At 44.2% G+C, this 21,551-nt stretch overlaps 1 protein-coding gene across 1 annotated transcript in view; it reads left to right on the top strand.

Annotated features, from left to right (window-relative positions):
- PPIP5K2 (diphosphoinositol pentakisphosphate kinase 2) overlaps positions 1 to 21,551 on the top strand; it is a 203,929-nt gene that overhangs the window by 120,619 nt on the left and 61,759 nt on the right. Inside the window, exons 19-24 of the mRNA XM_054986269.1 lie at positions 5,235 to 5,458; positions 8,601 to 8,728; positions 9,353 to 9,467; positions 14,256 to 14,363; positions 14,446 to 14,562; positions 16,445 to 16,618. Of these exons, the coding sequence (XP_054842244.1) occupies positions 5,235 to 5,458; positions 8,601 to 8,728; positions 9,353 to 9,467; positions 14,256 to 14,363; positions 14,446 to 14,562; positions 16,445 to 16,618 (866 nt within the window). The remainder of the gene's footprint in view (positions 1 to 5,234; positions 5,459 to 8,600; positions 8,729 to 9,352; positions 9,468 to 14,255; positions 14,364 to 14,445; positions 14,563 to 16,444; positions 16,619 to 21,551) is intronic.

Genomic DNA, 21,551 nt, shown 5'->3' on the forward strand with positions numbered 1-21,551 from the left:
TGCCTGTTGCTCCGGACTCGGCGTATCGGCCTGGGCTTTCGGTTCCGACCACGGATCCGCGCTATCCTGCTCCGCCGCAGTGGCCTCTGCAGGTGCCCCCGGTTCCGCTACCACCATCGCAGTCTGTCCTGGGAGTCGGGAACCTGGCGACGTGGCAAGACTTCGTCTCTTGGGGGCAGTCTTCGGCTTCCTTCCTCCAACGTCCGCCAGTTCCGACACAGCCGCCCATTCCGGTCTACCGGCAGGTGATACCTCTGGTCCCCTCGACCTCGCATCAGCCCTCGACCGCGCGCCGGGCCCACCCGTTGGTTCCATCTATGTTGCCGCCTGCTTCAGTTCCGATGCCTCCCCCTCTGGAGTTCTCCGGTTCCGAGGATGAGGAGGGTGCTTTGTCGCCGTCGGAATATTCTACCGACCTGGCTTCAGATCCGTCCCCGGAAGAGTCTGTGGGGGAAACGCGCTCATCCTCCCCGAACAACGACTACCGCATGTTTGCGGAACAGATGCTGCGTATGGCTGCTGCTCTTGAAATCGATGTCTCAGCTACCACTAACAAGCCGAAGAGCAAAATCTTGGAGGCACTATACTCCGGCTCCCCAGCCACGGTGGCATTCCCTCCGGTCGAGGATCTCACGGATAACGCTCTCGCCCTGTGGCAGAGCCCCTCCTCGGTTCCAGTGACGGTGCAGAAGATCGACCGCTGTTACCGTCTGAAGCAAGACGACTGTCCTTTTCTCTTCAGCCACCCCAAGCCTTCCTCTCTGGTGACCGAGGAAGTGCACGCCCGGTTCTGGACCGGTTCCTCTTCTGCCCCGGCTGACCGCGAGGGCTGCAAGCTTGACGCCTTTGGCCGCAAGGTCTCCTCCTCCGCGTCCCTTGCATTCCGCATTGCCCATTTCCAAGCCATCATGGGCTCCTACAATTTATTTTTGTGGCAGCATCTCTTGGCCCACCTGTCAGATCTGCCTGAGGACTGGCGCCCTCTGGTCAAGGCCCTTCAGGTGGAAGCCTTCAAGTTGGCCAAGCAGCAGATGACGGCTGGGAAGGATGTCGCTGACTGCTCAGCCCATGCCATGGCGTCCTCTGTGGTTCTCCGGCGACACGCTTGGCTGCGTTCCACCGCTTTGCCCCTTGACAAGCGGGCTAAAGTTGAGGATTTTCCCTTTGAGGGATCCCTTCTGTTTTCAGAGAAGACGGATGAATTCCTCTCCCTGATGCGAAAAACCATCAAACCGCAAAGTCCCTGGGGGTGATCACATCCCAGCAGCAGAGTGCACCGAGGTACCGTTCTAACCGGTTCCAACCCTACCAACAGCCATACCAGCCGTATCGCCAGCGTCAAGGGCGGTTCCCCTACCAACAACCCTACGTCCAGCGGTCCTATTCTGGTCCTCAAAGGCACGCCTCTAAGCGGTCTTCCCGTTCCAGAGGGAGGCAAAACCAGCCCTCTTCTCCAAAGGCCCCGGCTTCGGGTCAGAAGTCGTTGTTCTGACTGCAGGAGGGTGCTACCCGGTTGGCCCCTTCGGAGACTGTTCCGCTTGCCCCGTTTTTGGACAGGCTTCATTCCTTCCTGCCTGTTTGGCAGCGTGTAACTGATGACTCCTGGGTCCTTGCTATAGTGACCCATGGTTACAAGTTGTTGTTTGTTGAACCTCCCCCCGTTTCACGCCCTCCTCGTTCAACTCCCTGTTATGATGTTATTCTTCAAAACAATGTTGTCGAGTTAGTTACCAAGGGTGCTGTGCGTGAAGTTAATCTCTCAACCTCACCTTGTGGGTTCTACTCCAGATATTTTCTGGTGGATAAGATGGATGGGGGTTCTTGGCCCATACTGGACCTACGAGGTCTTAATGCCTATATCAGGGTCCAGAAATGTCGAATGTTGACCTGTCACATGTGCTTGAGCTGCTAGAAGTGGGTGTCTGGCTGGCCATCATTGATTTGCGGGACGCCTACTTCCATGTGTCCATCTATGAAGGGCATAGAAAGTACCTCCGTTTTCTCTGCGGTGGTAAAGTGTACGAGTACACGGTTTTGCCCTTCGGGTTGGCCTCTGCCCCCCGGGTATTTACAAAATGCATGTCTGCAGTGGTGGCATTCCTGAGGTCAATGGGTTGTGTCATCTACCCTTACCTGGATGACTGGCTCCTGGTAGGGGCCGTCTGCAGATTCCCTCAGGGATCACCTTGCCCTAACCATGTCAGTGCTCTCCAAGTTGGGCCTTATGGTTAACATGCCTAAGTCTGTGCTCTCCCCTGTCACGGCCATACGATTCATTGGGGTCCTTTTTGACTCCCCCCTAGGCCGGGCATATTTGCCCACTGATAGGCTGCGCAGGCTAATCTCCCTGGCGCGCCTCTTTGTTTCCGTTCATTATCAGACAGCCCTTCTGATTCAGACCTTACTTGGTCTTATGGCCTCCACTACTTCAGTGGTATTTTTTGCACGGCTGCGTATGAGGCCCTTGCAAAACTGGTTTGTACATAACTTCAACCCTTTCACGATGAGCCAGCATCAACGGTTCTCAATTCCCAGGGTGATTCTGAGGTCCCTGAACTGGTGGACGGTCCCTGAGAATCTGTCAGCGGGTTGCCCGTTTGGTACTTTTGTGGCCGAGGTCACGGTCTACACTGACGCCTCTAGCTTAGGTTGGGGAAGGCACTGTGACTCGCTAACAGTCCAGGACACTTGGTTGCCGGCTGAAGCCACCCTGCATATCAATGTGTTAGAACTTAGAGCGATCCGTTACTCCCTTGCTTCTTTTACAGATGTGCTCCGCAACAGATGAGTCCAAGTCCTTTCGGACAACACCACAGCCTGTTATTACCTCAACAAGCAGGGAGGAACGGTCTCGCTCAAGCTCTGCACGGAAGCCACAGCTCTCTGGGACTGGGCCATTGCCAACAACGTCCTTCCTAGAGCCGTTCACATTGCGGGAGAGTGCAACACCTCGGCGGATACTCTCAGCAGAGTGTTCTTGCCCGAACACGAATGGTCCCTCAACCCTGCCTACCTCCTACCGATTTTCCACCGGTGGGGGCGCCCGCAGGTGGACCTATTTGCAATGGCTGCCAACAGACAGGTTCCCGCCTTCTGCTCTTGGGCCGGGATGGACCCCTTGTCCCTTGGGGACGCCTTCCAGTTCCCCTGGACCCTAGGGTTCTTCTACGCTTTCCCGCCAACTCCCCTCTTGCACAGGGTCCTCTGCAGGATCAGGGCCTTCCAGACCCATTGCATCCTGGTGGCCCCACGCTGGCCCTGCCAAGAATGGTTTTCCCTGTTTCTCTCTCTCTCCGAGGGACGGTGCTTGCCGTTGCCAACCGTTCCAGACCTGTTGCTCAGGGACGGAATCTGGCATCACAATGTGGGGGTTCTGAACCTGGCTGCCTGGCTCCTTTACCCCCCATGGTAGCCCTGTCATCTGGGGTTCTGCAGGTCATCCTGAATGCCCGAAAACGGTCCACCAGGTTGTCCTACCATCGGAAGTGGTCTCATTTTTCCCACTGGTTAGCCCCTAGAGGGATCTCCCCCTTTGTTTGTCCCTTACCCCTGGTTTTGAACTACCTCCTGTCTCTGCATTCGCAAGGTCTCTCCTTCAGCAGCATTAAAGTACATATGGCTGCGATCTCTGCCTTGCATGAAATGGTTGATGGGAAGACTGTTTTTGCCTACTGGCTTTCGAAACAGTTTCTGAAGGGCCTGTTTAAGTCTTTTCCACCTAGGGCTCCACCTGTCTCTCAATGGAACTTGCCTTTAGTTCTATCCTGGCTGATGCTCCAGCCGTTTGAGCCGCTGGCTACCTGTCCCCTACCCTTCCTGACACTGAAGGTAGCTTTTCTGGTTGCTATCACGTCATCTAGACGGGTCAGGGAACTCTCTGCCTTCCGCATTGACCCCCCTTTCTTACAATTTTTCCCTGGGAAGTTTGTCCTTCACACCAGCATGGAATTCCAACCCAAGATTGTGTCCAAGTTCCACTTACAACAAAAGGTGGTCCTTCCTCCCTTTTTCCAGACGCCCTCTACCCCGGGGGGAAAAGCGTTGCGCACGTTGGATTTAAGACGTGCTTTATTATACTATTTACATCGTACTAAATGTATCAGGAAGTCTCCTGCGCTGTTCGTGTGTTACTCTGGCTCACGCAAAGGTCTTCCTGCTTCTGCCCAGTCCATCTCCAGATGGCTTGTGTCTGCCATTAAACTGTGTTATCGCCAAGCTGGACTGCAGTGCCCTCTTTCCATGACTGCTCATTCGACTCGGGCGCAAGCTGCTTCTGCCACATTTCTACATTGAGTCCCTCTTCAGGACGTCTGTCAGGCGGCTTCTTGGTCTACACCAGACACTTTCATCAGACATTACTCTGTGGATGTGAATGCACGGCGTGAATCAGCCATCGGCACGGCTGTCCTGCATTCCTTGTTCCAATAATATACTCACACCCGCCCCCATTGGTGAGATGCTCGCTATTCTCCCAGTGTGGGGCTGCACAGAAGTATGACGACGATAAACAGGGTTTCTCACCTGTAACTGTTGATCGTCGAGTATTTTCTGTGCAGATACACATTCCCTCCCTCCTGCCCCGCTGTGAGTACTGTGGTTTGCATTTTCGGCTCTCCGGCAGCTCAGTTGGATTGAGGGGATGATGGGGACGCTCGCTCAGAAGAGTCGCATTTTGGCGGGAATGCTACCGCGCATGCGCGGCGGAGCCGAGCGTCCCCTTTAACAGATTCAAAGAGCTAGAATAATCTCTCCATGGCTGGCCTGCGCCTGCGCAGTCCCCAATGTGTGTCTGCACAGAAGATACTCGACGATCAACAGTTACAGGTGAGAAACCCTGTTTTTCTCACAGAACGCGTGTTTCAGTGCAGACGAACCAGCCGTTCCGTACAGAATTTTGTTCCATGGTTGGTTTTGTGCCCATCTCTAGTGCTAACAAGCACATACATTTATGTGCTTTTAATGTTATAGTTTTGCTGTTTGTTGTTCTTTGTTTAAGTTTTACTTGTGTGTTTAATCTGCCCAATTGCGATGGCCTTTGGCCATATGCTATAAACTTTTTTCTGAGAAGCCACAAAATGAAAAACAAATATTTGAAAGTGATTAGCCAGAGTAAACATAGACATTCTCAGAGTATATATTTCTTTTAAATTTAACATTTCTTTTCAGGTTAGTCAGTGATACTAAATTTGTTCATTAATTATTCTGTAATAATGAGTAATTGTTTGCCTATCTAGATATTCAACTTTACCACAGTGAAACCCTGGAGCTAATGCTGCGTAGATGGGCCAAGCTTGAAAAGGACTTTAAAACAAAGAATGGAAGATATGATATTAGTAAAATCCCAGATATCTATGACTGTATAAAGTATGATGTCCAGCATAATGTCTCTTTAAAACTAGAAAATATTATGGAACTGTACAGGCTGTCAAAAGCATTGGCTGATATTGTGATACCCCAGGTATGTACTTTGCCAGTTGCACCGTGCCTCTATAATAATAACCTTGTATCAATAACTCAGTGTGCCTTAGAGCAAGATTCATGTCCAGTAGCACCTTAAAGACCAGCTAGCTTTCCAGGGTATCCTGTTGACAATACTTACTGAACACTGGGCTAATTATAGTTAACTGTTTCAAACTGAATTTTATTTATTTGTTAGGTTAGATCCAGTAATGTCTCTGCAGAAGATGCTGGCAGATACAGAGTGTTGGTGTTTTCCCTTCTTCCCAGCAGTCTCTTACAACCTCCAGAAAGTTGATTCCCAGGATTGTAAGATTTACATGGACTTGTAACCTAGCAGGTCAGGAGATGCAGAGCGGAGGGCAAAGGGGACAAAATTTCCCATTCTTTTGCTTCTATCAATTGATCTGCTATTGTAGAAATTAGGAGGAGAGCCGTTTTACCCACTGCATTCCTCCCATCCACAGAAATCACCTTTCCATGGGGCATGATTATGAGAGGCAGGGGAGTGTTGCAACAATCCATTCCCCTCCTGTTGATGGCTAACCCAATCCAATTGAAATATTTATTTACAAAAAATGCCCAAACAACTCCGTAGTAAATAAAATACAGATTTTAAAACCAACAGTGAAAAATCAGTAGATGTATTTTAAAAACTAGCATACTAATTGTGCATAACACAATTAAAACAGTAATTTAAAACCACATATTAATAGTGTAGTACAGTAGAAGCTTTGTTATCCAGCACTCATGGGGAATGGGGGATTCCATTTAAATAAATGTGCAGGATACTGAAGTTTATTTCTCTGCCTGGGCAATACCCAGAAGAATCCACAGTGAATCCACAGAATCTCACATCCTTTGGGAAACACCATTACAATAACTCATGCTTGGCAGGACCCTTCCTATTCTCCCTGAGCCATGGAGCCATCCTATGCACCATGAGAGACAAAGATCTATCTCTTATGGCTACCCTTCTGGTTTCAAACAGAGGGGTCATACACAGGATCCTCAAAAATTATGATGATGGCTAGTTTCATAGGGAAGAAAGTGACTGTTTCAATATTTTTGGAAGCATGTCACTGTTCCTTGATAAATTAAATAGGAGAGCATAACTAGTCATTGGGACTGTACAGATTTGTAAGGCCTTTAATTGCTGTTATCAGGTGACATAACTTTCCCAAATGTTCAAATATTGTAGGGAACGATATGAATTATTATTAACCTTTTGTGTGTGTGTGTATGTGCTGTCAAGTTGAGTCAACTTATGGTGGCTCCAGCAAGGGGTTTCAAAACAAATGAGAAGCAGAGGAGATTTGCCAGTGCCTGTAAGGATCTGCTAAGCAACTCTCAAAAGACTTTACTGCAGGCAGTAAAAGAACTTTATTAAAAAGCTGCTAACATCATGAGCTTACTCCATCTTTGCCAGGAATAACATTCACATGCAAGCATCAAACATACATAGGCTTCCAAAGCGCAGGCAAATTCTAAAATCCACGCCCCCTCCCCCCAGTCTAAGCTAAGTTCAGTGGGAAAGCATCTATGTGGGAAAACAGCAGAACTGATGTATGGGATCTTCAAGGTCATGGTGTCTGTGCAGGCACCTCTTCCCAGACTAAGGAGAGAGATAACAGCAGGAACAAATGCCTCCCTTGCATAGTTCACATCTCGGGTCTGAAAGACAAGGCGAGTAACATTTGCAGTCCAGTCAAAGAATAGCCTCAACATTTATCCATAACCATAACATAAAGCATTAGAATACAATCATAACAGCAGGAAGTCGCTGGGTATGACAGGTGATGCTAAGCACCTGACAGTGTCTTTCTTTGTGGAGTCTTACTTGGTGGTCACCCATCCAAGTACTGACCCAGCTTAGCTTCCGAGATCTGACAAGATCCGGTTATACCATGCTGCTTTCCTTCCCAACCTTTTATTTACATGATATTTAATTATAATGTATAGCAGGCCTGATGCAACAGTATGGACTGAGGTACAAGAAAGGCTTGTTGATTGCTGATCATGAGAACAAAAGAGGATGTCATGAAGTTTTGTCACAAGCACTGTGTTGGTACTACAGAGTTCTGTCTATTATTCCAAGCGGTCTGCTCTGTGTGCAGTATCATGGTCCTGAAATCTAAGAAGGTCTGAATCTGAACACCACCAGAATCCAAGTTAATTTTCAGCTATGGCGAGCTGGAAAATGTTACTTGAAATTTGTGGTTTATGTGTCAATGCTTAAGCTTCATTCTCACACCTTTGCCATCAGCAGATGGCAATAGAGGTGCTTGTATGTGGACAAGAGTGCTGTTCTGTCATTAAATGTGGTCTCTGTTGATACCAGGTCTTCCAAGATGAGAGTGCTTGTTTCATTGTTCACCCCATTAGTGATTTTGTTAAATTGCATTCTCTCTCAAACGAATCACTATTAATGTATTTCATGTTAATTTTCTAATTAATTTCAAGTTACTTTTCAGCTATGGCGAGCTGGAAAATGTTACTTGAAATTTGTGGTTTAAGTGTCAATGCTTTAGCTTCATTCTCACACCTTTGCCATCAGCAGATGGCAATAGAGGTGCTTGTATGTGGACAAGAGTGCTGTTCTGTCATTAAATGTGGTCTCTGTTGATACCTGGTCTTCCAAGATGAGAGTGCTTGTTTCATTGTTCACCCCATTAGTGATTTTGTTAAATTGCATTGTCTCTCAAACGAATCACTATTAATGTATTTCATGTTGAAAATTAATTATGTATGCTTCTCTGCTGATCTGAGAAAAGGCAGTGTCTTCTATGTCTGTTCAGATTTATGAGCTTTTAGTACTGGTCTTGTGAAAAGCTTCCTTTAAATTCCCTCCATTACAGTGATTAGGGAGCCATAAACTTCTGAATGCTTTGAATTCTTATATGTGCATAGTATATGTTGCATACATAGGGTTGTATCTACTCTCAGCTAAGGTTAGGATGTTTCATTGGTGAAAGAATTCCTCTACCAATAAATGTTTGTACTGACAGAATATGCCACTATTGGATGAACATATTGACAGGACACAATCCATTCGAAAGAGTGATATTTGAATCCTGAATTAAGATTTGGCTTCAATTTTTATTATAGTTTTATTTTCAAGAAAGTATTTTTTTCCCATCAAGGAATATGGTATTAGTGAAGCTGAGAAACTAGAGATTGCAAAGGGTTACTGCACTCCTCTGCTGAATAAAATCAGGTCTGATCTTCAAAGGACTCAAGATGATGATACCGTAAACAAGCTTCACCCTTTGTAAGTTTTTTTTTAAAACTTAGGTGTTGCCTTTGGTAATGACTGATACTCTATTCTATATCATCCTTATATGAGGTTACAGGTGAACTTCCTTGCGCTCAGTTTGGAATGGGCTTAGTTTAAAAGAGCTAATTTGGGCTCGATTCAGATTAGCTAAATATTAGTCTATGTTCAAGAAATCAAGGTTTCCTCTCCCCCAACCACCCCAAAGCCCTCTTCTTCAATGAACACAATGAAGCCTGGCTGCTTTCCCACCCCTCTTGCATGCCACCTTTCCTCCAAGACTGCTGCTGTAGTTTTCATTAGGCTTCGAATGCTTATTGAATGTTGAATGATTCAGAAATAGTACCCCAAGTACCAGAATTGCTAGGCATTGTACTTCCTAGGGTTTCTAGGTCTCTACTTAGTACGCAAGAACTCTGAGAAATAACAATACCCAGACATCATGACGCTACAGGGCCTAATTAAATTCAATGGCCTTTTTACTGCCTTTTACTGCCCTTAACAAAGATGAGCTTAATTAAATTGTCATACAAAGGATGAGGCCATTATGTCCATAGCCAACATGTTATGAATGTCTTCATTTGTTTACTCTTAAACTTCTTTTTCTGTGTTTGCTTATAGGTACTCCAGTGGGGTTACATCTCCTGAACGTCATGTTCGAACAAGATTGTACTTTACTAGTGAGAGTCATGTCCATTCCTTATTATCAACTTTACGTTATGGTTCCTTGTGTGATGTAAGTGATATCCTCATCTAATTTTTTTAAAGGAAAACACAACATTCTTTATTCATTGTTTTTAACAATTCTGTGGCAAACTCAAATTATCACTTTCTGGAGGATTAACATTTGGAGGAACAATATTTGAAGTTAACTGTGGGGAGGTTTTTGAAGAGCCCTGATATCTGTTCTGCAAATATTGAAATAATGAGAACTTTAAAAAATAACTCTTTTCTAATTGGACTTTGTTTAAGGTAGCGGTCCTTTTACCTTTCAGTGGCTTAGCTTTGTTCTGAATCAACTGAACAAAGCTACGGTGGGCTACTTAAGAACATCAAGAGAGCCCTGCTGTATCATACCAAACATCTAGCATTCGTTTTCCATCCCAGTGTTTTGTGTCTGCCATTCTTGTTCTATCAATAGCCAGCAGCAGGACTTTTTTCCTGGGAAAAGAGGTGGTGGAACTCTCTATTACCACATGTTTGCGCACAAAGAGCGTGTGCACGCTCCTGGAAATGCATGATAACGTCACTTCCAGAAGTGACATCACTCCCAGAAGTGACGCCACTCCCGGAAGTGACCCTTTTCCTGGAACCCAGCACAATGCATTACGACGAGATAAGTGTTAGTAATCTTGGAAAATTACACTATTATGAGAAAGGGTTTTTTCCCTTTCTGTATCCTCTACAAAAAGTGAAATCTATTCCCTTTCCCAAACATTTCATTTCTTTGGAATCATATTTTAAAATATGCAAGAAGACCTCTAAAAATCCAAAACCCATCTCACAAGTCTAAATTCTAACAGAGTCCCTCTGCCAGCGTAGAAAAAAAAATCCAAAATTCTTTCTCAAAATTCCACAATCTGAAATTCCTAATCTAATGAATATTGAATTTTCAGGGAGTGTTTTGCTTTACTGGAGCAATTCCATAGAAGATACTCAACTTTAGCTACATTAGGGTTTTACTTAGTTTAAAATGGCTTTTTTTTGTTGCCTGCCAACTCTACCTTACCAATGACTAAGCTGCTGTGACATTGTGAAATGCTCATAAATATTCCGATGTCCCAGACAAACAATATTCATAAAAACTTCCTTAACACCCGTATGTCTACTGCAATTTCAATGATATTAATCAGCTGAAGGTGGGGAGAACCATTTGAGTTACAGGTATTAAGACATAAGAACACGTATATGCTGATGAATATATTGATGAAAGCCTTCTGTGACTTGGACACAGCTATCCATTCCTAGCATAAAACTGGAATAACCATAACTGATATTTTAACTAATACAAATAACCATAACTGATATATTTAACTAACAGAACCAATCCACATTCAAAAGCTGTGGGAACCATAACAATGTCAGCTTCAGTCAACAAAAGAATGAAAGCAACACGCATGCACAGCCCCACCTACCCCCATGAAAAGAAAGCAGAATGAACTCAAAGCAGCACACACACACAGCCCCCACACCCCCATGAAAAGAAAGCAGAATGAACTCAAAGCAGCACACATACACACAGCCCCACCCCACCCTGAAAAGAAAGCAGAATGAACTCAAAGCAGCACACACACAGCCCCACCCACCCACTCCCCCGATGAAAATAAAACAGAATGAACACAAAGCAGCACACACATACATAGAAACCCCTGAATGAAATGAAAGCAGAACGAACTCAAAGCAGCTTAGCATCTTTGCCTCCTCTGGAGAGCTGGCCCCAGCAGTCTCTCTCTCTCTCTCTCAGAGGAATGAAAGGAAAGCAGAATGAACTCGAAGCAGCTTTGCCTCCTCTGCAGAGCCTGTGCCAGGCCCCAGCTTGCACGCTCTCTCTCTCTCACTCCCAGAGGAATGAAAAGAAAGCAGAATGAACTGAAAGCAGTTTAGCCTCCTTTGCAGAGCCCGCACCGGTCCCCAGCTTGCTCCCTCCCTCTCTCACTCCCAGAGGAATGAAAAGAAAGCAGAATGAACTGAAAGCAGCTTAGCCTCCTTTGCAGAGCCCGCACCGGTCCCCAGCTTGCTCCCCTCCTCTCTCACTCACAGAGGAATGAAAAGAACGCAGAATGAACTCAAAGCAGCTTAGCCTCCTCTGCAGAGCTTACGCTGGGCCCGAGCAGCATCTCTCTCTCTCTCTCTCTCTCTCTCTCTCTCTCTCTCTCTCACACACACACACACACGCACGCACGCACGCACACAGGAATGAAAAGAAAGCAGAATGAACTCAAAGAAGCCTAGCCTCTGCAGAGCCTGTGGGGTTGAAGGAGGAAGGAATCACGTGGGCAGATTCCAGAGCTGCCAGAGCGCCGTTCCAGGGTGTTCCCCCTCAAAAAAAGCCCTGGCCAGCAGGATACATCTTGGAAGTCTGGCAGCGTATCAGAAAAGCAATTGCCATCCCGTTTTATTTTCCAGCAACTGATTTTCAGTGAAATATTGCCTTTAAACTTGGCAGTTATTCAACTGTCTTGACCAATAGCTAGCTACTGATAGTCCTATCCTCCAATAATCTAATCTAACCATCCTATCCTCCAGTAATCTAATCTAAACAAAGCTATCTAACCATCCTACGGCAGGGAATTACTTGAACTAATTAAGCATTCTGTAAGGAAGTTCTTTCTTTTGTCTGACTGAAATCAGGCTAGTCTGATCTCATCAGATCTCAGAAGCTAATTAGGGTCAGTCCTGGTTAATACTTGGATAAGAGACCACCACAGAAGTTTAAGGTTGCTCTGTAGAAGCAAATATTGGTAAACCTTGCCTTGAAAACCCTATGGGGTTGTCATAAATCAGTTGCAACTTGATGGCACTTTCCACCACCACCAGATCTACTGCTGACTGGTTTCATTGGATGACTTCAAGTGGTTGGCTGTGTTCAAGTGTCTCTTGAACCTGATGTTAAGCTGGTATATACGTTCTGTATACGTTCCTTGCTCCTCTATAACCCCTTTTCATGAGAAAAATCCCAACTATAAACTAATTCCAGATTACCATGATGTATGAATGCAGATGTGTTGATTAACAAGAGTTAATCCTAGCTGGGGTTCTAAATCAGAAATTAATGCTGGAGAAAAATTACTGCAGCTCACCTGTGCACAGCATTCATATCATGAGTATCCACAGTTAGTTGCTAACCAGTATTATCCATGTGAGACGGAACAAAGCAGAGGAACAAAGCATAGCATTTGTGCACATTTGATTTAATATCACCATAAAGTGAGTCTGAATCTCACCCCATTATGAGAGGATAAAAATGCTTTCTGTCCCCTCTCAAAACTATGCTTAATTTTATAAATCATAATCATATCATCCATCATCATCATTTTTTCCTTTAAAAAAGTTTAGTTGTCCGTAACCTTTCTTTGTAGGGAAAATATTCTGACCCCTTAATCATGGTGTCATTTTCTGCACCTTTTCAAGCTCTACAATACCTTTTTTCAGGTGGGACAAGAAGGACTGAATACAAAATTCCAAATGCCTCTGTTTGCAAGTTTATATAACAGCATTTTGCGTCTTCAATTATTTAATTAAAAACCATTATAATTCAGTCTCTATCATAATACTTAACCTATTTCATTATCACAATATCTGTCTCCTGACTTTTAAAAATCAGTGCTATAATTTTAGGCACAGTCAAAGGAATTCTGATATTGTGAAAAGTGTGTATAAACAAAATAACTATAGAAATTAAAAGCAGTTCCATTGTGAGCTTTTTTTTTAGTGAGTAGAACGTCATCGTCTTCCTTAAGTTTTAAGTAGTGTGCGTTTATCCTTTGCTGTTCTTGTTTCCTCTTCCTTATATTGTATTCTGTATTATCAATTTTTTATTGTTAAAGTGGGAGACTTGTGAGAGGGAGGATTGGTCCCAGAAGATTTAAGGAAGATGTATGTATGGAGGCTGCTCGTTATTGGATAGCTGCAGTAAAGGGGAGGGAAGGGGAAGAAGAGCGTAGGGCAAACCAAATTGCCTTGTTCATGCCTAAGAATCAAGTCTCCCTCACCCTTTCTGTCTAATTGCCTCACTAAGTTCCTGAACTTTAAAATTCTGAAACAAATTAAATCTTTCACAACTATTATGCAGAAGGTTATTCTGCCCAGCAACTGTAAGGTATTCCAGTGTACTCGGAAACAAAATAGATCTTTCTTTCATGCCATTTTGCTATCGGTAGGCTGAGGCTTAAGTATCTGAAACATATTCTTTCTTGGTGAGTCATCACTAGGTCAGGAGGTGGTGGACAGCTGCAGAAAGAGAATGCAGACAGAAGGACAGAGGGAGTGAAAGCACCTTCTATAACTGAACGCAGTTGGATTGGCCAATTTTCTATTGTTCTATGTGTCCCTCTCTATATGTGTGTGGCTAAGAAACGTTGCACTAGTGAATAAGCTGGGGTTTCTGCCTTCAGATGTCATAACACATGGTTTAGAATCTCAGTTTAGCACCCTTAAGCCAACCACAGTTTGTTGAGCAGCCTGCAGTCAAACATCATACAAAATCACTTTAATCAAACCATGGTTTATAATGTGGTTTATTCTTATGTTTAAATGAAGCAATTGAACAAAAAATGATATAACTTGAATTATGATTGATTTTAAGAAAATATATAGAAATGGTGTGTGTGCACACATACATACAAACATACACACACACACATATATAGCTTATTGTGTGTACGTGTGTGTATGTGTGTGTACACACACACACAATATAAAACTGTAATACTATATTAGAATTATGAATGATCAGTGGATTTTAGATTCAAAAGTGGTCACCACTCATTCTTTTGATGCCAACTTTGTGTTATTTTGATCTAAGGAATCTAAAGATGAACAATGGAAGCGAGCCATGGATTATCTCAATGTTGTCAGTGAACTCAATTATATGACCCAGATTGTTATAATGCTGTATGAGGATCCAAACAAGGTAATAAAATAACTAATAAAAGCATAACGTGATAATATCTACTGTGAAATACGGTATAAACTGTCTTGTCAATTCTCTTTAGGAGCTTTCATCAGAAGACCGTTTCCATGTGGAATTGCACTTTAGTCCAGGAGCTAAAGGTTGTGAAGAAGATAAAAATTTACCATCAGGTTTTGGCTATAGACCTGCTTCTCGAGAGGTAAGTACTCTTAGAAATTATTCTCACAAACATGAAATTACAGTAGGGACTTGTGTGTCATTTTACTGTCATTTTCTAGAAACAAATTGAGATCTGGCTGCCTGGAAAGGTATAAAGTTACCTTGTTAAACTAAGTTAATGATCTTTGAGGAGTTGTTGTTACACTATAAAAAGAAATTTTTTGCAATGTTACTATAATCTCTGAAGAAATCATCGTACAGTTATATAAAGGTATTATGCTAATGCTTAAACATAGTATTGGATATATAAATATATAGTAAGATACAATATAACATATTCCAGATATTTAGACATAATTTCTTAAACAGAAATATAAAAATAGTCATACTTGTTTCTTAAAAATTAAAAAGTTGCCTAGAGAAACCTTTATACCCCATACAATGAACCTTTTGACGAATGTCTATTCTTAAATTTCCAAAATAAGCTTCTGATAACAGTGTAGGAGAACTGCTGTAGAGGATGTTGTCATCTGAATCTCTAGATGATGGCAGTATCATACTATATAAAAGGCTAACCGTATTCCTGACAACTCATTTCCTACCCCAGTGCACCTCCAGTGGGTGCTGTCATGGAGGGAGGCCCAGACGAGGCAGCCCATCCCTTCAGAGAGCACGGCGTGGCTTCAACCCACCGGAATCAGGTGTGGAGCAGGTGGCAATACCTGCTCCCCTTCACCAGGACAGGATCAGGGGCGGAGCAGGTGGCAATGCCCGCCCTCCTGCCTTCACCCAACTGGGATCAGGAGTGGAGCAGGTGGCAATGCCCACCTCCGCCTTCACCCAGCTGGGATCAGGAGCAGAGCAGGTGGCAGTGCCCGCCACCAGACTTCACCCAGCTAGGATCAGGAGTGGAGCAGGTGGCAATGTTTGGTTCTCCCACCTTCACCCAGGTGAGATCAGGAACAGAGCAGGTGGCAATAGATGCCCCCGCCTTCACCCAGTTGAGATCAGGAGCAGAACAGGTGGCAGTGCCTCCCCCCGCCATCACCCAACCGGGATCAGGAGTGGAGCAGGTAGCAATGCCCGCTCCCCTCTTCACCCAGCCAGGATCAGGCATGGAGCAAGTGGCAATGCTCACACCCTTCACCCAGCCAGGATCAGGTGTGGAGCAGGCGACAATGCCCACTCCCCTTCACCCGGCCAGAATCATGCACAGAGCAGGAGGTAATGCCCGCCCCCCTTCACCTGGCCAGAATCAGGCATGGAGCAGGTGGCAGTGCATGCCGCCTTCACTCAGGAGGGGAGCAGGTGGCAATGCTCGCCCCCCTTCACCCGGCCAGGATCAGGAGCGGTACAGGTGGCAGTGTCTGCCCCCCACCTTCACCCAGCCAGGATGAGTAACGGAGGAGGAAGCAATGCTTGCCTGCCTGCACTCCCCTTTCCAGAGCCCGTTGTATTTTTTCCCACAATAGGCTTTGTTACTCGTTCCATAATAGTCATAAAAGTATCTTCCTATCGCATTTGAAATGTGGTGCTGGAGGAGAGTTTTATGGATACTTTGGGCAGTCAAAAAGACAAATAAGTGTTCTAGATCAAATCAAGCCTGAATTCTCCCTAGAAGCTAAAATGACAAAACTGAGGCTATCGTACTTTGGACACATCATTAGAAGACAAGACTCACTGGAAAAGACAGTAATGCTAGGAAAATTGGAAGGCAGAAGGAAGACTTAAAATTAGATGGCTTGACTCAACAAAGGAAGCCACGTCCACCAGTTTGCAAGATCTGAGCAAGTCTGTTAAAAATAGGATGTTTTGGAGGTCTTTCATTTATAAGGTCAGAGGCATCTTCATGGCACATAACAGACATGTTCCCATCTACCTGATAAGTATTTTTGTCACATGAAATATCCCCTTTCTTACAGAATGATGGGGCAAAGAAATCTTCACATAAAATTGACAGTGATGAAGAATCACATTCTTCTAAAAGGGATGAAACTGATCGATCTATAATGATGTTCAAGCCTATGGTGTCAGATCCAATTCACATACACAGAAAGTCACCCCTTCCAAGATCTCGGAAAATTGGTTCAGTGGAAGTAAGTTTTGCCATCTTATTACTCCATCCCAGTGCATACTAATATTGAAAGTTTGAAACTGTTCCCAGTTTGGAGAGGTGGGACTATTTATTTTCAGCCTTCTATCCCCAAACTGCATGGCATAGTAGATTGCAGAGGTTGCATCTTATGATTGTTTCAAACCCTTCTATCAGTTAGAAACTAAAAGATATCAAATCTTAGTAGAAGAAAAGAGCAAGGGCCCAGTAGCATCTATAAGACTAACAACATTTGTGGTAGGGTATGAGTTTTCGTGGGTCACAGCTCACTTCTTCAGATACAGCTAGAATGTGAGTCTATCTATCCTTATATCTTGGAGAATGGAGGGATTACAGATGCCAAATGACAATGGCCAGTGAATGAAAATAGCAGGCATGATTGGATAGGGTGTGGTATGTAGAAGAGTGGTGGGTGTGGAGAAATTAGCATTGTTAATGAGTTAGGAAGCCTAGGTCTCGATTCAGTCCAGGTGGATGCATTGTCTTGAGCTTTGTTATCAGTTGCAATTCAGCAGTCTCTCTTTCTAATCTACCTTTGAAATTCCTCTGCAGGATAACTGCTACTTTTAGGTCAACAACTGAATGTCCTGGAAGGTTAAAATGTTTCCCCTCTGGTTTTTTAATGTTGTGGCTTCTGATGCCAGACTTATGTCCATTAATTCCTTGTCGAAGGGACTGGCCAGTTTGTCCAATGTAGAGGGTGGAGGGGCATTGCTGACACATGACACATGATGGCATAAATCAAATTTGAGGATGAGCAGGAGTATGAACCCGAGATGGTAAGGCTGTTGTTGTTGGTTCCACTGATGGTGTTGCTAAGATCTATATGAGAGCAAAGTTGGTATCTTGGTTTGTTGCAGGCCTTAGTACCAGAGCCCATGTTAGTATTAAGTAGTTTATCATTGTGGGTGAGTAATTGTTTCAGGTTAGCAGGGTGTCTGTAAGCAAGAAAAGGTCGGCCCCACAGTGCCTGTGTGAAGGAAGTGTCACAATCCAGTATGAGTCATTAATAATGTGTTGAACTGGCTTGAGTTGTGAGCTGTAGATGACCACCAGTGGTGTTCTGTGTCATTCTGGCCTTTCCAATAATCTTTCTCACTATGATCCTTTTTGGACTGGGACTTTAAAGCATTTCAGTATCTGTTCTACTTCCCATGTTTGCAGGAGTTTTACACTTGCAAGGTAGTCATGGGATACAGTACCAATATTTGTCCATGGTATCACCAATTTTCCCCCCTGCAAACATACCGCAATGTTATTTTGAAGCCACTGCCACTGCCGAGTTGCATCTGACTTGATTAACATCAGTACTCTGTACTCCCTTTCTGCTTCTCTTCTCCCCCTTCTCCTTTTCCCCAAGAGCTGATTGGTCTGTGTGGAATTAACCACTCCCACCCAACTCAGCTCTCTGAACTCCTGTCATTTTTATCAGTAAAGCGAGGTAAGGATCATAAGGCTGCGTCTCCATTGGTGTCTTTCCTCCCAGTATGCACACACACACACTTCCCCCCCCCCCAAGCTAGGAATGATTCCTAATATTGTTGCTTGTTCCCTGCTGGCTTTAAAAACCAGGAAAGGGTTAAATGGCTGCTTTTCCCTTCCTCATTTGGGGGTATGCACACACCCTCTTTTTTCCCCAAAGGCAAGAATGGGTTGTAACGTTGTAATGTTGTAACATTGTAACGTTACTGCACATTCTTCCTGGATGTCTGTTGCAAATCCTTCAAGTGGGTATCTCTGTCTGAGGGGTTGGACCAGATGCGACTATAGCATAAGTCTTGATTATACACAATAGATTGCTTGATGTGGTTGGAGTAGTGGCTAGAGGCATGTAGATATGTCTGCCGATCTGTTGGTTTTTGGTACAATGTGGTATTTTTGTGTCCCTCATATATCCCTACTGTAGTGTCCAGGAAGTTTATTACTTGTGTAGAGTGATTCATAGTTAGATTGATGATGGGGTGAAAGTTGTGGAAAACCTGGTACAATCTCTCAAGCGCTTCTTTTCCATGGATCCAGACAATAAAGATGTCATCAGTGAATCTCAAGTAAAGGAGAGATGCCAATGGATAGGAGTTCAGGAAACAGTGTTCTAGGTCTGCCATGAAAATGTTGGCGTACTGTGGAGCTATGTGGGTGCCAATGGCCGTGCCACTGATTTGGAGGTATAGGTTCTCACCAAACCTGAAGTAGTTATGGGTGAGAACAAATGTGCAGAATTCAGTGGCAAGAGCTGCTGTGGTCTTGTCAGGGATGATGTTTCTAATGGCTTGTGGTTCATCCTGATGAGGGATGAGGGAAAGCTCATACCCTACCACAAATTTTGTTAGTCTTACAGGTGCTACTGGACTCTTGTTATTTTCTTTTGCTACAGACAACTAACACAGCTACCCATCTTGATAAATTTTAGTAGAGTTTGGAACACATAGTTCTAAGATGACTACCCTACATGGCTTTTATATACAATGGATGATTACAGACGACCACACGGGAAATGTGAAGACGTTTCATTACTTCTTAAATGTGCGTAAGGAGAAAAGAAATAAGAAAACAAACTACCAGTGCCCATCAATCATGGAGTAATGTGTTGACATATCTGGAAACAGCCAACCAATGCATGCTAACGTACCTTTCTGAGATCACTTGAGAGGAATAATTAAAGCTCACATTTTGGTTAGCTGCATCTTAGCCACAGCAAAACAGAAGGAGAAGACAGTAATAGAACTCACACCTCACATACTGCAGAGTATTCTAACCACATACCTAGCTGGGCACAAAGAAAAATAATGAATCATAGGTTTGGCAGGCCTGATGTCCCTCCTTGTGGCTAGCAACCATACAGCACTGGAAGTAGTACAGACACAGCTGAAGTTGTGCTCCATCAGACTCTTTTCTCTCTCTCTGTCTCACTCACTTGCTCACTCACCAATAAAAACCCAGCTCATGTTTCTGCCACCATCGCAGCTGTCCAAATGTTGTCTAGCAGAACTTTTCCAGGTTGTGAAGAGGATTCATTCCCAAGCCACTGCGGGTATAGACCTGGAAACTGTAAAGCATTTTGCAGATGAAATCTCTCAAATCCATCATAACTTAGATGCATAGTTCACTCCAATGCTATTGGAGTGCTGTCTGGTCCTAGTTGTATGGCTGATTTTCAGTTGGGAAGGCCTGATGAAGCAGACACACTGCTTAGAAGTGTGCAGGTCATTCCATTTATGGCTGATGATAGGATCACGCTGTACTGGGTTGATTGAGCAGATCTGGGAGGTAACAAGTGCCTTTCTGAGCATGAGGGTATAGTTCCAACCACCTTAATATGGTTGTGAGATCCTTCTGAAGATAATGTTCATAGATCAGAGTAATCGAAATAATTACTTTCTGACGGCCAACATTCCATTCTTGTACAAAGTGCTCAAGTAGGTAGTGGTTATACAGTTTTAGGTGGGTTTGGAAAAAAATAGATTGTGTAGAAATCCCATTTAATTCAGGATTCAGTCCTGGCTCTGGGATGGAAACAGTTCTAGTCACCCCAACTAATTATCTTCACCAAGAGAATGACAGTGCAACTGCGTCCTTGTTGATTCTCCTAGATCTCTCAGCAGTTTTAGGTACCATCAACCACAGTATACTTCTGGTGAGGCTGCCTAGGTTGGAAATAGGGAGCATGGTGCTTCACTGCTTCTTTTCTTATATGACTGGCCAATTCCAGAAGATGGTGCTGGAGGAATACTGCCTGGCCCATGACAGTCATACTGTGGATTCCAACTGGGATCTGTCTTGTCTCCTATCTGTTTAACATCTGTATGAGACTTCTGGGAGAGATCATCCAGGGGTTTTTGTTTGAGGTTCAAAAGGTAACAGGAGGTTTATTTACAGTAGGTTAAAGTCAAAAGGCAGGTGTTTGAACTGAAGAAACAGAAAGGTTTTTGTACAGGAACTTCACTGGTGTGAGGCACAAAACACTTGGAATAACACTAGGTTGCTGGCTTCGTTCAGAGGTTGACACTTCTTCACAGATGTTACACTTTATATACACAAACACAGCACGACTTTCCCTCATCTCCAGACCTTAAGGGTGCTCCATTGAGACAAACCCTTCCTAGATACTGGGCAGGCATAGTTATGAGGTATAACCCTGTTCCTGGCACTGAAGGGGCGACTCCTCTCTACCCACTTCCTTGGCCCTCTATAATTCCCAGATCTCTTGAGTCTAAGTAGGAGTTTGTGCTGGTTTTCCCCACTTTAATCCTAGGACTAAAAGTGTTTCACAAATATTATTTCCTCTTACAGAGGATTCTCTGGCTGACCTTCTCTGGTCTAAAGCTAGGCTCCAACTCCCTTTCACTCTCTTGTTTACTCTCCCACTCCAACTGACCACTTCAAATCCAGGGATTTGAAGTAAGGTGTGCTACCAATATGTGGATGACAGTCAGATCTGTTTTTCCTTAACTGGATCTGGTGGGTCTGTGGAATTCCTGAAGAGGCATCTGGCAAAGCTGGAAGGATAGGAAAGGTGTCTGGCAAAGGATGGATGAGGGCCAGCAAACTAATGCTTAACCCAAAAAATACTGAGTTGTGGTTGATCAAAACTGCTAAGACTGAGAAGTCAGTCTGTCCTGGAGTGGTTTTGCAGTGCCTTGAAAGAGCTGGTTCATAATATGGTGGTGCTGTATACTAGTGTATGGTTCATGGTTCAGGTCTTCTCCATGGCACATTTTATCAGCTTGATTTATATATGTTATGGCTGTTCTTCAAAAACTGTAATTTGGCTTTGGTAATCCATATTGTGATCACACTGTAATGTGAACTGCCTTTGAAAACTGTCCAGAAACTATCCAATTTGTGCAAAACTTAGTGGCCAGGCTACTGCTGGAGCTAAATACAGGAATCTTATTACCTCTATACTGAAAGATCTC

The sequence above is a fragment of the Eublepharis macularius genome, chromosome 8, assembly GCF_028583425.1.
Source record: "Eublepharis macularius isolate TG4126 chromosome 8, MPM_Emac_v1.0, whole genome shotgun sequence".
Classification (NCBI taxonomy): Eukaryota; Metazoa; Chordata; class Lepidosauria; order Squamata; family Eublepharidae; genus Eublepharis; species Eublepharis macularius.